At 43.3% G+C, this 14,574-nt stretch overlaps 1 protein-coding gene across 3 annotated transcripts in view; it reads left to right on the forward strand.

Moving 5' to 3' along the window:
• Window positions 1–11,688, forward strand: part of UNC79 (unc-79 homolog, NALCN channel complex subunit) — a 153,309-nt gene extending 141,621 nt beyond the window's left edge. For all 3 annotated transcript variants that reach the window (XM_084631257.1, XM_084631258.1, XM_084631259.1), the window contains exons 49-52: window positions 585–782; window positions 3,056–3,133; window positions 9,342–9,383; window positions 10,325–11,688. In XM_084631257.1, coding sequence (XP_084487383.1) covers window positions 585–782; window positions 3,056–3,133; window positions 9,342–9,383; window positions 10,325–10,525 — 519 coding nt within the window. In that variant the 3' untranslated portion in view covers window positions 10,526–11,688. The remainder of the gene's footprint in view (window positions 1–584; window positions 783–3,055; window positions 3,134–9,341; window positions 9,384–10,324) is intronic.
• The last annotated feature ends 2,886 nt before the right edge of the window (window positions 11,689–14,574 follow it).

Below are 14,574 nucleotides of genomic sequence, written 5' to 3' on the forward strand. Positions count from 1 at the left end.
CCCCAGTAAACTCAGCAGGATTGGTTCCCAAGGACAAAGTGGTCTTCACACTCTGACCCTTACTTTAATACCCCGTAGTGCATCTGTAATGCCGACAGACCCCTGTTGTTGGCGGGCAGGATTGAACCTGAGGCTTCTGAAGCTTAGTGCATGAACTCTACAGCATGAGCTAAAAGCCAACTGGCTGTTAGCTAAGGCTGTAGAGCAGACTGATTTAACCGTCTCTAAGTGGTCTCGGTGCCACTAGATGGGACAGAACACCACACTCAGAAGGTGTGTGGGTTACACATCTGCACAGGTAAGGGCCTGTATGTGCAGATCTGTTTGCAGGATTGGGCTTTTAGGGTGTAAATATAAACATATTATTTCAACATGCATGAGCTGTTATCAGATGCCTTTCACTTACTGCAACGAGAGAAACACTTTGATAGTTATGGTGGATTTGATCAGTGAGTACCTGATGCGGGAGAACTTCTTGGGGGATTTAATTTGATGGAGGTTTATGATAATGGGGGTACTTTGATGGGGAAAGTACTTTATACTTTTTCGAGAAAAACATTTTTTTCTTGTTACTCTTTCCACAGACATCAGTGCTGCACATGTGTTCCCTCTTCCATGCGTTTATATTTGCTCAGCTCTGGACAGTGTATTGTGAACAAACAGCAGTAGCCCCTACGGTCCAAAATCAAAATGAGTTTAGCTTTACAGCCATCCTTACAGCTCTGGAGTTCTGGAGCCGAGTGACACCTAGTATCCTACAGCTTATGGCACATAACAAAGTGGTGAGTTAGATGCTGTATACAGATTTGTTTATTACAGATATATATAAAACCAAACCAAAACTTTAGGTTTAAAGTTTAAAACTGAATACATGGGACTATGCATAATTTTGTGAAGCAATTGTGCTACTTTTGGCTGTGCAGTATATGTTACCTTTGAGAGTTCAAAGGGAAAGATAGCTAGCAATAGTTTTACCCTGTAGTGATCTGAACAAGGATCTGAGTGCTATTCACTTCTATTGGATCTTAGTGCTATTCAGTGTTAGAGCTTCTGAGTTTGCATCGCAAAATTGATCAAATACTTCAGAATGATTCTGTAAATATTTGTTTGAGTTTTTACCATGTGACCCATGTATTCAGTCAAAACAGTTCAAATGATCAATATTGAACTCTCACAGTCAACTGGTTGCAAAGAAGTTATTGAGTGAGCATAATCCACAGAGATCGTTCAGCAAATATTTTTGAGTAATGAATGATTTGAGAAGACTGCCGTCTGTTCAGACATTTCGCAAACAGAAAATGAGCCAAATTTGTTTAATTAGTTATTTGTTACAGATTATTCATCTTATTCATCTGCTTAGCATGCAGGTGCAGGATGTAGGTGTAGTTCACTAAGGACCCAATGTTATGCAAATTTCCTGGTGCCTCCGGATATGTGCCAAGTGCTATAAACTCCCATTGACTTCCATTGCTGAGTACCTCATAGGTTCGGGCCCTAAAGCATGCACAGTGCTAGAATAATAGTTCTCTCTGTTTGCACACTCATGGTTGACAGCTTGCTTAAGATGGGCAAGGTACACAGTGGTCTTGTCTCTCACTTGCCAGACTCGTCATGAGCTTCTGGTTCTACTAAAGTGATGGATATTCTCCATTAGCTGAAATGGTAATTGCTGGTTTGGCTCTGAAGGTTCTGATTCTAGGCCCAAGACAGAGATTCCTCACATATAGCCCAGTCCTCTAAGCATGGGGTTCTCAACATTTTCTAGAATGTGGGCCACCTATTTATGTAGAGACTGCTTTGTGGAGCACCTCCCTGCTCATGTATGATCATGTAGACTACCTCCCATTCCCTCTATGGTTTGGGCATTTTCCATTTCATTTGCAATCACATGGACTGCAGCTGGAATATTTTTGTGCCAACTACAGCAATTGTTTACATTAAAGTCACATTAGACAAGTACTTAATATATTTATAGCTGTCCTTTCATGTGATTTTAACCTCTGGAAATGTGGAGAAACCTGGGTGACCAGCCCGCTGTCAATGGACTACTCATTAAGTGCTCTGTGACCCACTTGTAGTCCACTGAACACAGTTTGGGAATTGCTGCTGTAAGCCTGAAGCTCCTAGTGAAATCAACTGAAATTCTGCATGACCTCTACCTCTGACTAGCCGGATGCTTGGTCAAATCTAAGGGGAAAGGTGTGTGACTAGGAAGCCCTGAGTTTTAATCTCAGTTCTAACAATGACTCATTTTGTGGCCCTTGGCACAAGTTATTAAACTTTCTGCCTTGGCTACGTGCTCTGTAAAATGTGGATAATACTTATTCTCACAGGGGTATTTTGAAGTTCAATTTAGTTCGTGTTTGTAAAGCTCTTCGAAGGAGACAAGCAATACTGAAAAGCTAAATTTATTGTTATATAGGGGAATACATGCATAGTTCAGACAGGCACTGCAAATACTCACTGCCATCTCAAGATATTTGTCTCCTTGTACCTATGCATTTACAGAACATAAAACATAAAATGCTGTTTACTACCAAAAAGCTAATATTTCCATATGCCGTATTTCATGCTATAAAATCAAATAATTTTATATATTCATGGTCCCTCTGCCAATTCAGAACAATAAATCACCTTCAGATGGAAAAAATAAAATCTGATCTTTGTGACTAAGTTAATTTTAAAAGGAATTCAGTAAATAAAAATACCAGTTTCTGACTCAATGATTGATAAGAACTACCCAACAGGGACATATAGAAGGAACAATGACTGAGAGGAAGAAAACTGAAGACAGTTTGTCTTGGTGTGCAATAGGAATTAAAATATATAGAGCACTCTAACAGATAGGTGCTCTGCATCAGAGAAAGACTTACTAAATAGAAATGTCCCCCGTGTCATCATGTGATATTTAACCTGAAATGTCAGTGGTTAAAAAACATACAGCTTATGCCCCAGTATAGCTGCCAAGAAAATGGAATGAGACTATCCCTAGAGACTGTTGGCTGGGTTCACAATATTATTACACTGGATATTTATTTAATATTTTTTCTTTCAGATGGTGGAAATGGTGTGTCTGCATGTGATTAGTTTAATGGAGGCTTTACAAGAATGCAATTCCACTATATTTGTCAAGGTAGGTGAATCACATGTTGTGAATACTTCTTTTAAGGATTCGTAGGGACCTTTTTTCTAAGAGACTTCCTAGGAGGGGAAACTAGAAGGGGCTGAGGTTAAATGTCAGTGCAGGAATATAGCTCTTCACAACATTAAAAGAGTAAAATTCCTAACATAGAGGCATAGACCAAAACCCTGCGCACAAAATGCCCTTGAATTTTGACTTTGTATCTTATTTACTCCTAGTTCCTATAACAGAATGAATCCAAAGTCTGCATTCAGACACCCCTGAACTTTGCAAGCAGCAGCATTCAAAATCTGGATTTTAAATTTCCATTTTGGACCAATTTCTAATTCCTAACAATGTTGGTGTCACTCAGCTTCCTTTTCAGATCACATTTATGTCCTGGCACTCAAATTATTTCAGGGTGATAACACAAGACTTGTGCCTGAATAATGTCTGGTTTTATTAAATGCCTGTGTGTGTGTGTTTCTTTCTTAACTGAATATAATTAGATGGTGAATCCTGTTCTTTTAGGAAAGCACAATAGGCTATTCACCAGTCCAGGGCCAAGTTGTGCTTGCCTTGCTTGTGCAAAACTCCTTTGGGAATCAGTGGCCTGCAGCATTTGGTACAAAGTTTAAATAAAGTAGTATTTTTCCCCTTGTGGATGACCAGTGTTCCTTGAGTAAAACAAGCCAAATCAAAGAAGAAATGGAAAGAACTGGGGTGGTCACACAGGATAAATCAAGTCTTTTAGCATTATAGATGCTTTTCCACTCTGGATAGCTGTTTTTAGATGAAATAACAGCAAGCAAAGCAGTCCTTAGTCCTGTGCGTCTAGATGAGTTGTGTTCCTTTGTATAGTTGAGCTGTTGTATTGCATTAGAGCAAGCCACTGTGTATTATTCTTTTTCAGCCTCTTAGGGTATGTCTACACTGCAACGTAAGCGCAGGGTTAATGGGACTCAAGTCATCTGACCCGTGTTAGGGAGCTCTGGGCTTGACTTTATGTTAAGACTTTTCGAACCTGTGCTGAAATCTAGAGCTCTGGTGTCCATATTGCAGTGCACAGACCTGAGTCAAAGTAACCATATCCCAGATTCCCTAGCATCCCGTCCCTCCCCCCGAAATGTGGCTGCTTTAGCCCTAGGACCATGATGCACTGTGGGAAAACTTTACTGCCTGCCCTGCATGTTACCAGAAAGCAGTTCGCTTTGCCAAAGACTTGATCTGTTCACTCTCCATTGCAAACCCAGGAGGCTCTCTGAATGTGTGCTTGCAGATTGGTGATTATGAGAGACTGAGTTAGCGCTGAGCTGCTGCCATTTACAAAGGGGGCATGGCTTCCATTTCCAATAGAGTGCATTGCAGATTGTTGGGATAGAGAGTACTATGGACATTTTCCCATGGAATTGTGGGATACGTCCGGCTGACTCCCAGGTCCTGAGTCAAGCGTGGCTGCATCTACACTGCAAGGCAATAGGGCTCGGACCTTGGGTTCTGGCTTAACTTGAGCTTGGACCCTCCAACCCTGCAGGGTCCTGGGACCCTGGGTCCAAATGCTGGGTTAGCACAATTGCAGTGTAGATGGAAGGGGGGGTTAGGCTTGAGCCCGGGCTCAAGCACAGGCTTATGTTGCAGTATAGCAATGCCATTAGTGTCCAGCAGTAACACAAAAGCTAAAACTGATACCTGATACCCTGTTACCATGCCTCCTTTAAAATTAACAGCCGATGGAGTTATATTGTTGTAGTACTGTGGAGAGCTACTGTCATAAATATAAAGGGAAGGGTAAACACCTTTAAAATCCCTCCTGGCCAGAGGAAAAACCCTTTCACCTGTAAAGGGTTAAGAAGCTAGGATAACCTCACTGGCACCTGACCACAATGACCAATGAGGAGACAAGATACTTTCAAAGCTGGAGGGGGGGAGAAACAAAGGGTTTCTGTCTGTGTGATGCTTTTGCTGGGGACAGAACAGGAATGGAGACTTAGAACTTAGTAAGTAATCTAGCTAGATATGCATTAGATTCTGTTTGTTTAAATGGCTGAGAAAATAAGCTGTGCTGAATGGAATGGATATTCCTGTTTTTGTGTCTTTTTTGTAACTTAAGGTTTTGCCTAGAGAGATTCTCTATGTTTTGAATCTAATTACCCTGTAAGGTATTTACCATCCTGATTTTACAGAGGTGATTCTTTTTACTTTTTCTTCTATTAAAATTCTTCTTTTAAGAAACTGAATGCTTTTTCATTGTTCTGGAGATCCAAGGGTTTGGGTCTGTGGTCACCTATGCAAATTGGTGAGGATTTTTATCAAACCTTCCCCAGGAAAGGGGGGGTAACGTTTGGGAGGATTTGGGGGGGAAAGACATTTCCAAACGGACTCTTTCCTAATAAAATAATACCGGTTAGACGTTTGGTGGTGGCAGCGAAAGTCCAAGGGCAAAAAGTAAAATAGTTTGTACCTTGGGGAAGTTTTAACCTAAGCTGGTAAAAGTAAGCTTAGGAGGTTTTCATGCAGGTCCCCACATCTGTACCCTAGCGTTCAGAGTGGGGAAGGAACCTTGACAGCTACTTAAACATTCCTTACATGACAATATCTTGATCAAAGAATGAAATTTCTAAAAACATTTTAGACATACTCTCTCTCTGCCTCACTTCATGTATTTCCCTTCAGTAAATGTGGTGTTTGGACCCTCTCTTGGAGAGGGTGACATTGGAATGAGATAGCATTTCACTTCCTAGCGGATGACTGAACATGAAGCAGATTGGATTGAAAAGATTCAGGTTCTATTAGCAAATGTTAAAATTCAGATTTATAATAGGGTAAAGAGCTCAGTTCTGTACCTGAGCTCTGCGGGTTGGGGCCCTAAAAGTGGGCAAGGCTGTCCCAGGATGGGTCATGGACAGGGTTCCCAGGAGGTGCACTGATTCAGCACCTATGAATCAGGATCCTATGAAGCCCAGGGTGGATTTTAAAGCTGCCTTCCCACCCAAAGAAAAGGCATCTCACACAAATTCTGCAATAAATTCCCAAGCAAAAACTATGTTACAATGGAGTTAAGATTGAGAGTATATGTCAGTAATTTACATTTCGAAGAGATTGAATCCCTGCTTTAAGTGCAAAGCTCAACTTTAACTGTGGAGCCATGACTGGCACCTCCATAATTTATAGCAGTGGTTTTTAAGCTGTGGTCCGCAGACCCCTGAGGGTCTGCAGACTATGCCTAAGATTTCCAAAGGAGGCCACACCTCCATTTGAAATTTTTTAGGGGTCCACAAATGAAAAAAGGTTGGAAAACATTAAGTTACAAACATGGAATTTACCTCAAATCAGCTTTGAAACTGTCTTATTTTCAAGGGTTGCAGAGAAGACCTGAATGTTCATGGCCCTAACCTACATGCAGAGGTTGCAAAGATAACGGCTCTCTGATTGTTGGCTGATTGTTGTTTTTTATTATGTTTCAGACAATTTAGAAAATCTTGTATTGCCTTGACCTTGTTGGTAATTAAGTGTAGAATATATTTTATGTTTCAAAGCACCTTTCCTTTATGTAGATGTAAGCCTTTCAAACGAAAATAAGTTATCACTAGAGAATGGTGAGGAGGAGAGAGTGGAGTGAAAAATAATCTTATTTTTTTTATTCAGTTTCAGCACATTCTTAATATACTTTTCCTGAGCTTTTTGCATTGTGCAAATCAGATCACCACCACCAAGCCCACCCCTTTTTAGCACAGTGGTTGCCACTAAAACCTGCATACTTACCATCTTCATTAGTTAAGTTTATTGCTGTATTTCTTATTCTAAATAGGGAATCAGATGTGATTAAAATGTTCAAGAAGGCCATTGTACAACTTCATCACAACAGACACAGGAAAAATGTGTAATTGTAATGACCACCACAACGGGGAGTCAGAGGGTCACATGTTGCCAGATGGATTACGGGAAGTGTGTTTACTAGGATGCTGATGTGGTGGGGAACCTTATTAGGAATGAGATGGGGGGAGGGTAAAGCCAGGGAAAGTGGAGCAAGATAGGGGACTGCAGATCTTCCTAAACTAAAAGCAGAGGAGGAGCTTTCTTTCATCTCACTGGCAGGGAGCAGCACTTTCTCACAACTCCCCTTCCTCTTTGACTGGTGCGGCGAGAGGTCCACCTCCTGATTTCATCTACTTTTAGCCATTGGTGTTATGTTCCCCACCTGCTTGCACTGTGTATGCTTCCCCCTGGGATAGATTGTCAGATTTTATTGTCAGTACTTTTTGGACTGATTTTTAATCCATATTCCCCCTTTTGGAGAAAAGCCTGACCGAGAGATGGAAAGAAAAAAAATCCAAGTGTTCCAGCTCAATTTCTTCAACCTCCATCCAGCTAGGTGACAGTGGGGGGAGTGGGAGGGAGAGGATTTGCTCCCTTCTAACACTGCCCCCATCCCCCAAGGCAGAGGGGTCAGTCCTCCTAAACCTTGTGTGGATCTTGGGGTACATAAGAGACCCTGTGTTTCTGCCCAGCTTCCCGACCAGTTTTCCTTCCCCTTTGGCAGGAAACATGCTGCCACTGGCTAGCTCCCATAGGAGCAGCATGAGCACCTGAGCAGATTTCCAGTGGTAAGTCTGTGAAGTTAGCAGGAGGAGCATGCCATGGAATTTGGGTACTCTTTTAACTGTCCTATTTCTGCCTCTCAAAACCCCACATAGATCTGGGTAATCAGAGCTCCAGTGGAGGAGCTTCTGCAAGGTCCCAGGGAAGGAGATTACTGAGCTAATGCTCCCCTATTCTCTGGCTGGGTTCCATCTGTTTTGGCATCCATCTGCCTGCAGAAGCGGAAGATTGCATATGGTTCTTTATTTGGTGGACCAAGTAATCAATACTGACAGAGCTGCATATGATCCACTAGCAAAACAGCACTGAAATTTATGTTATGCAGCCAGACAAACAATTAGCATTCTATGAACAGGGGGAATGATGCTTTATCTAATGCTGTCAATACTGATTAGGTTTAACCCAAAACTCTCAGTAGCATAATTGGTAAATTGCAAATTCTGATGCCATTTGGAGAAGCATTTCAGAACAATATGCCCAGTGGTTAAACTAATATTGGAGAGCATGGATAGAAATGGTTTCTGTAGGCTTGTCATGTAAAGTTACTCTCAAATAAAAGTTCTGTTAAGAGATATAGCCAGAAATAAATATCAGCTCTTGGATTATGGGTTCCCAGAGCCCTCCTACTCTGTTGGTGTCTGGAGTATGACCATATGAAGCCCTGATCCTGCAGTTGCTCTGCAAATAGAGTTCCCAGGGAAGTCAGTGGGAGGTTTGAGTGCAGATTGATGAGGCGCTGTCCTGGAGAAAATAAATCCAGGCATAGGTCAAAGCCTAAGAGGTACTTTTTCATCCTGATGAGTGAGCCTTCTATCTCTTGGGAGTAGGGTGCACGGAGGGCTTTTTTAGGCCAATGCACACAGATCAGTTGGAGATGAGGGATAAGGACATGGCAAGGGTGAGGCTGGAAGATCCACTGCTACATGGGTTCACCCATCCCCCCCATGGAGGGCTGCAATAACAGCTGTACAGCAACTCCACAGTTGCTTGGCATACTGAAGGGAAAATTCCTTTTCCACCGCCCCAGCACTAAGATGCCCAGCTCACTGTCTGCTGCACATGCTATATGGTGAAAGGAGGTCTTGGGCCTAAATTAGATGTGTGAGTATAGCATGGATGCCTGCAATTGTTCACCTATAAAACAATGGTCAGTGATCAGAATATAAAATGTTCTGCATCATCATGAATTTCTGCCTCAATCCTTTTCGCTCTTCAACATCTGCAGCGGTGTGCACCTTTTTGTGCAATGCTTGAACCGCATCCATTCCAATACCTGCGCACCGGGGTGTTAAGAAAACACCTCCAGGGAAATATTCCTTTTAATGGATTTTTATTTTAAACTATCAATATTGTCTTAAAATAGTACCATTAATGGCTCCTTATTGTGAAATAGGATACAAATGATCAAAGCTGGCTCTTAACCTCTGAATGCCACATGTCCAGCATGCCCATCTTTTACAAAGACATTTCCATATTTATGGGTGAGTCTTTTCAGCATGTGTCACCATCCATTCAAAGGGCTAAATGAGTTAGCTATACCCTGCTCTGGCTCATTGTAACTGGAACAGATTTATAGGCCCATATAGTATACTAACAAAACATTTGTTGTCTCTTCGTACAGCTAATACCCATGTGGTTGCCAATGATTCAGTCAAATCTAAAGGTAAGTTATTTTCTCTTGTTCTTTCATGCTTGTTGGTATTTCTGTTCTTTGCTTTGTCTGAATGTACTCTAGAAATAAGACTATTGGACTCAAGTTCCCAACTCTCTGACAATGCATCATAAAAACTCCGTATTATTTTTTCAACATACATCTCGTTATAATATGCAAACTGCTTGGTATTTGGGGACATTCAGTGGCCCAGCATTGACTGTGCCAAATTTGAATGGGCTGAGGCATCATTTAGGACAGTAGTTCTCAACCTTTTCCGTATTGAGACGCTGTGCCACCCATGACTTCCATCTAACTAGGATCTAGGTGGGAGGCCCTCTCTGCTCTCATGTAACTAGCTAAGGAAAGCAGGGTGGTCCATAACCCCCTGACATCGACCCACAGGTTGAGAACCCATGATTCAGAGGGTGGCTTTCAGTTCTACAGCACCTGACGTTCATAGAATCATAGCATATCAGGGTTGGAAGGGACCTCAGGAGGTCATCTAGTCCAACCCCCTGCTCAAAACAAGACCAATCCCCAACTAAATCAGGTCAACCTAAACGTTGACCTACTGTGGTCTGCTGGTTGGATGATGATGGTCAGTGCTCAGTGGCCCTGTGTGTGACAGAAATGAGGATGAGGCATACCAATGGGTCCTGTCAGTCAAGAGTGGATGGGAATAAAGGCTGTGCAGAAAGCTCCACCTAAAGTTGCTGTTGAGAACGTAGTGATTTTGGGGATGGTGGCCTGAAATCCATGCCCCTTGTGACAACATCTTGGTCGATGGTTGGAGATGAGGTAGAAAGACACCTGGGATGAAGGGAGGTGGGGCATGCAGGGGGAATCCTCTCCTTCAGAAATCCGCGCCTGGCAAAAAATCTTACATCATCCTGATTTAATGTATGTATTGAATAAAAGACAGAAACTCAACCTTCTGCTGGTTTTAATAGCATTTATCTGCTGGACTCCAACTGCGCCTTCAAGCCATTCAGAATAACGTGAACCACCACAGCCTGAGGATGTTACAAGGGTCAGGACAAATGAACAATAGCTCATCCGTACTCCGCAAGTGGCTGCAGTGTACCCAGTTTAAAATGGCTCAAGTGGAAATTCAGTCATCTGAAGCTGCATCTCAGTTTTATCCTCTATGAATTATGTGAATTGTTCCAAATCCTCACTTTTGGTCTAGCAATAATAGGGTTAAAGCTATAAGACTAAAGCTAATTTTTGTATATATTAGTACTTTATCTATGCTTTTTAGCCTAGGACAATTGTGCAAAAGCTTGCACAGGGCAAAGCTAAGAGCCTGATCCTGCCAATTTCGTAATCACACACATAAATTCTTGCTCACACGAGCAGTCCCAGTGAAGTCGTTGAGATTGCACTCAAGAATTTTTGCAGGGTTGGGCTCTATCTTTCATGCTAAACATATTTCTAATCATTGAAATATTTGATTCTGAAAGGGTTCTTTATATTATTTTTGAAAAAAAACAAAACTCACTTTTCTTTAATTAACTTCTATTTTTTTTAAACTAGACTAGTGACACATGAAAGTGCTATGTTGCTATTTTGGATGATAATCACACACACACTAAAATAAAAAAGGGCGGTGGTGGTGCTTTGGGATCCTTTCTACAGCTTTTTCTTTTAAACTCGCAGTTGGCAATGCAATAAAATTTGTCACTATAAAACAGTGATGTTACAATAAGGCTTTTTGTCATTATGTTTTGGGAAAACAGCAGCTTGGGAGGAGCATTATTACAAAGCACATTTAGAAATGAGGTTGTTAAACTGTGCCAGTTCATTTGTCTTTTTGTTTAATGTTTACCACACCTATCAAGTATGGTTTATTATTTTTTTGGAAAAAAAAAACTTGTCACTTCACTGATTTTGTGCTGTACTTTCCTGTAAGCTTCATGGAAACCTCTTGAGTTTTGTGACTACAGTATTTTAGTCTTTTGTGCATATTTGTATACAGTGCAATTAAAAATGTACAGCCCGATTCTGCTCTTTTTCATGTCTGGGGAAGTTTTACCATAGAGTTCAGTAGGAGAAGGTTTGGTCCTGAATTTTTGCATTCTGATAACAAATTATAGCTATGGCATAATATTGCATAGAAAGTTTGTTTAATAACAAATGAATTTTAACAGCATTAAGGGACTGATCCAAAGCCCATTTAAGTCAATGGAAAGACTTTCATTGACTTCAGTGGCTTTTGGTGAATTCCTAAAAAGACCAGAATTTATCACCTCGTGTAATTAATATTTAATTCTGTTGATTCATAAACAATCTCTCCTATTTATTACTGTAATGCACTGACTAGAAGAAGAATAAATATACATGTCAGCTGTATATTAAAATCCTATCTAAAACATACCCTTTACTACCACACTCAGCATTAATGTGTTTTTCCCCAGCTCCTTTGGAGGGGGACTGGGGTCCAGAAAATAATTGCTTGAGTAAAGATTTTATTTCTTTTACTCCTGTTAGCCTTGCAGAACCAACACAGTTGAGAGAGAGATTTAGATTCTGTTCCCTCATAGATTCATATGTAAGGGGACTATTGCCCCCTTACTACAATTCAGTGGGGGTGTTTTGGTTGGCTAGCTCCCAGTACGAAAAAGGGGGAAGGGTCGATGGGAAATCAGCACCCTGAGACTGACAGCCCCCGGGAACAATGGGGAGAGGCCAATGCTCCAGATCAGCCTGAATGACAGGGTGGGCAGGCTAATCAGAGAGTCAGGAGGCCAGGGAGGTCCTGTCCTGTCCTGTCCTTCGTGTGAGCTGGATTTGCCTGGCTCAGACAGAGTGGGGCTGAGCTAAGTTGGGGAGCAGAGCTGTGCCAGATCCAGAGGGACCAGAAAAGCAGCCCAGAGAGAGCAGACCCTGTCCTGGGAGCAGAGCTGCAGCCCCAAAGCCAGAGGCACAGCCCAGAGAGAGCAGACCTGTCCTGGGAGGAGAGCTGCAGCAACCAGAGCCAGAGTGGCCAGAAAAGCAGCCCAGAAAGCAGGTCAGTGCTGGGAGCAGAGTCACAGAAGCAGCCTGCAGAGCAGAGCTGCAGCAACCAGAGCCAGAGGGGCCGAAGAAGCAGCCCAGGGAGCTGGCAGCAGAGCAGCAGCAGCAATGCTGAGACAGAGTGGTGGAGCTGGGGCTGGAGCAGTCTGGAGCTGGGTGCGGTGAGCAGCTGGGGAGAGCGAGGGGGACCCTGGGCAGCTGGCCCAGCACAGGGAGACGCCTCAGCCAAGAGGCTCTGCAGGCCAGGCTTGGATCGTAACCCCGACAGGGTGGGGGCGACACTGGGAAGAAAGGTCCTACCACTTAGGGCCTGAGAGCGTGTGGCCACCACCAGAGCAAGTGTCCAACCCACAGCATCCCTGCAGCACAGGCAGGGCCTGAGAAGGAGGCCTGGGACTTACAAGGAACAGACTGTGAACTGCCCGGACATTCCAGAGACACTGTTTGTGATGTTCCCTGCCACGGAGCAGGGTGATGTGTTTCCTTTAACCTTTCCCATTGTTGATTAAATAACTTGCATTTGCTTTAACTTGTATGTAATGGTCAGCGGGTCAGAGAAGTGCCCAGTGCAGAGAGAGTACCCCGGAGTGGGGACACCCTAGCCCCTGTCGTAGGTGACCACAGCAGGGTTGGGGGTTGAGCCCCCCAGGAATCTTGGGCCCAGCCTTGTTGGGGTTACAAGGACTCTGCCAGACAGGAGAGTGGAAGGGGAGTCCTCAAGGGCAGGGAGGCCACTGGGTGAAGGAAGTGGGAGCGAGGACTCGGATCCTTTCGCTAGCCCACTTCACCAGGGTAGGAAAGTTCCCCACAATAGCGGGACTATTCCCCCCCTTACACATAGAGTTTAAGACCAGAAGGGACAATTAGATCATCTAGTCTGATCTCCTGTACATCACAAGCCATTTCATTTCACCCAGTTACCCCAGTATTGAGCCCCATATCTTGAGTTTGGGTAAAGACGGTCTTCCAGAATGATATCCAGTGTTGATTTTAAAACATCAGGAGATGGTAGATTGTTCCAGTGGTTAATCATCTCAGTGTTAAAAATTTTGTGCCATATTTCTAATTTGAATATGAGCAGCTTCATTTCTGTGCCATTGGTTCTTGCTATGCCTTTCCCCTCTATGTTAAAGAGCCCTTTAATACCCAGGATTTTCACCCCATGATGGTACTTACTGTAATCAAGTCACCTCTCAATCTTTTCTTTGATAAACCAAATACATTAAGCTCTTTAAATCTCTCATTATATGGCATTTTCTCCAATCCTGGATCCTTTGTGTGGCTCTTCCACTCTCTCCAGTTTTTCAACATCCTTTTAAAAATGTGGACACCAGAACTGTATGCACTATTCCAGTATCAGATTCACAATATCATATACTGAGGTAAAATCACCACCCTGCTCCTACTCACTACTTCCCTGTTTATACACCCAAGGACTGCATTAGCCCTTTTTATTATATCACAACACTGGAATATTCTATTGAGTTATTTAACCACAATGACCTGCTAAATCCTTTTCAGAGTCACTGCTTTCCTGGCTAGAGTCCCCCATTCTGTAGCTACGGCCAGCATTCCTTGTTCCTAGATGTGTAACTTTACATCTGGCTGTATTAAAATGCATTCCCTGTGGTGCATTATCAACAGCAAAGCTTGTACCTGTGTAACCCCATTGAAGATAATGGGTGTAATGAGGGAGGTTTGGAAGACATCTCCCTCTCCAGCTTTCATTGTGGGGGCTGGGAAAGGGGGCGGGCAACAGTAATGCCTTCCTTCAACTTTTGGCAGACTGTGAAGGGGTGGGAGGGAAAGGGATTCTGAATGGCTTAGTGCAGCTCGGCTCAGCATCCTATTTCTCCCCCCTTTCCCTCTTGCAGGTTGCTGATCAGCTGTTTGGCTGTTAAAAGCTCCAGGAGCAAGAGGCTGTTGCAATTGCAGCCTCCAGCCAGGAGGGGGCTGCCATCTGCTCCTGCAGGACAGACAGGAACTGGGCCCCTTAGGGTTTGTGCCTGGCCCCTGGCCCCAGCCGCTGTAGAGCTGGGGGGGGCCTGGATGTGCAGCAATCATTGTTCCCTTGGGGGACAGGCATGGAGGAGCTGTGAGGGGCAGGCAGGCACCGGGGAGGACAGCTGGGATGGGCACTAGGGGGTGACATGGGCACTAGGGGACACCTCTAGGGGGGCGGGCA

Source organism: Lepidochelys olivacea (genome assembly GCF_965140295.1).
Source record: "Lepidochelys olivacea isolate rLepOli2 genome assembly, chromosome: 6".
Taxonomy (NCBI): domain Eukaryota; kingdom Metazoa; phylum Chordata; order Testudines; family Cheloniidae; genus Lepidochelys; species Lepidochelys olivacea.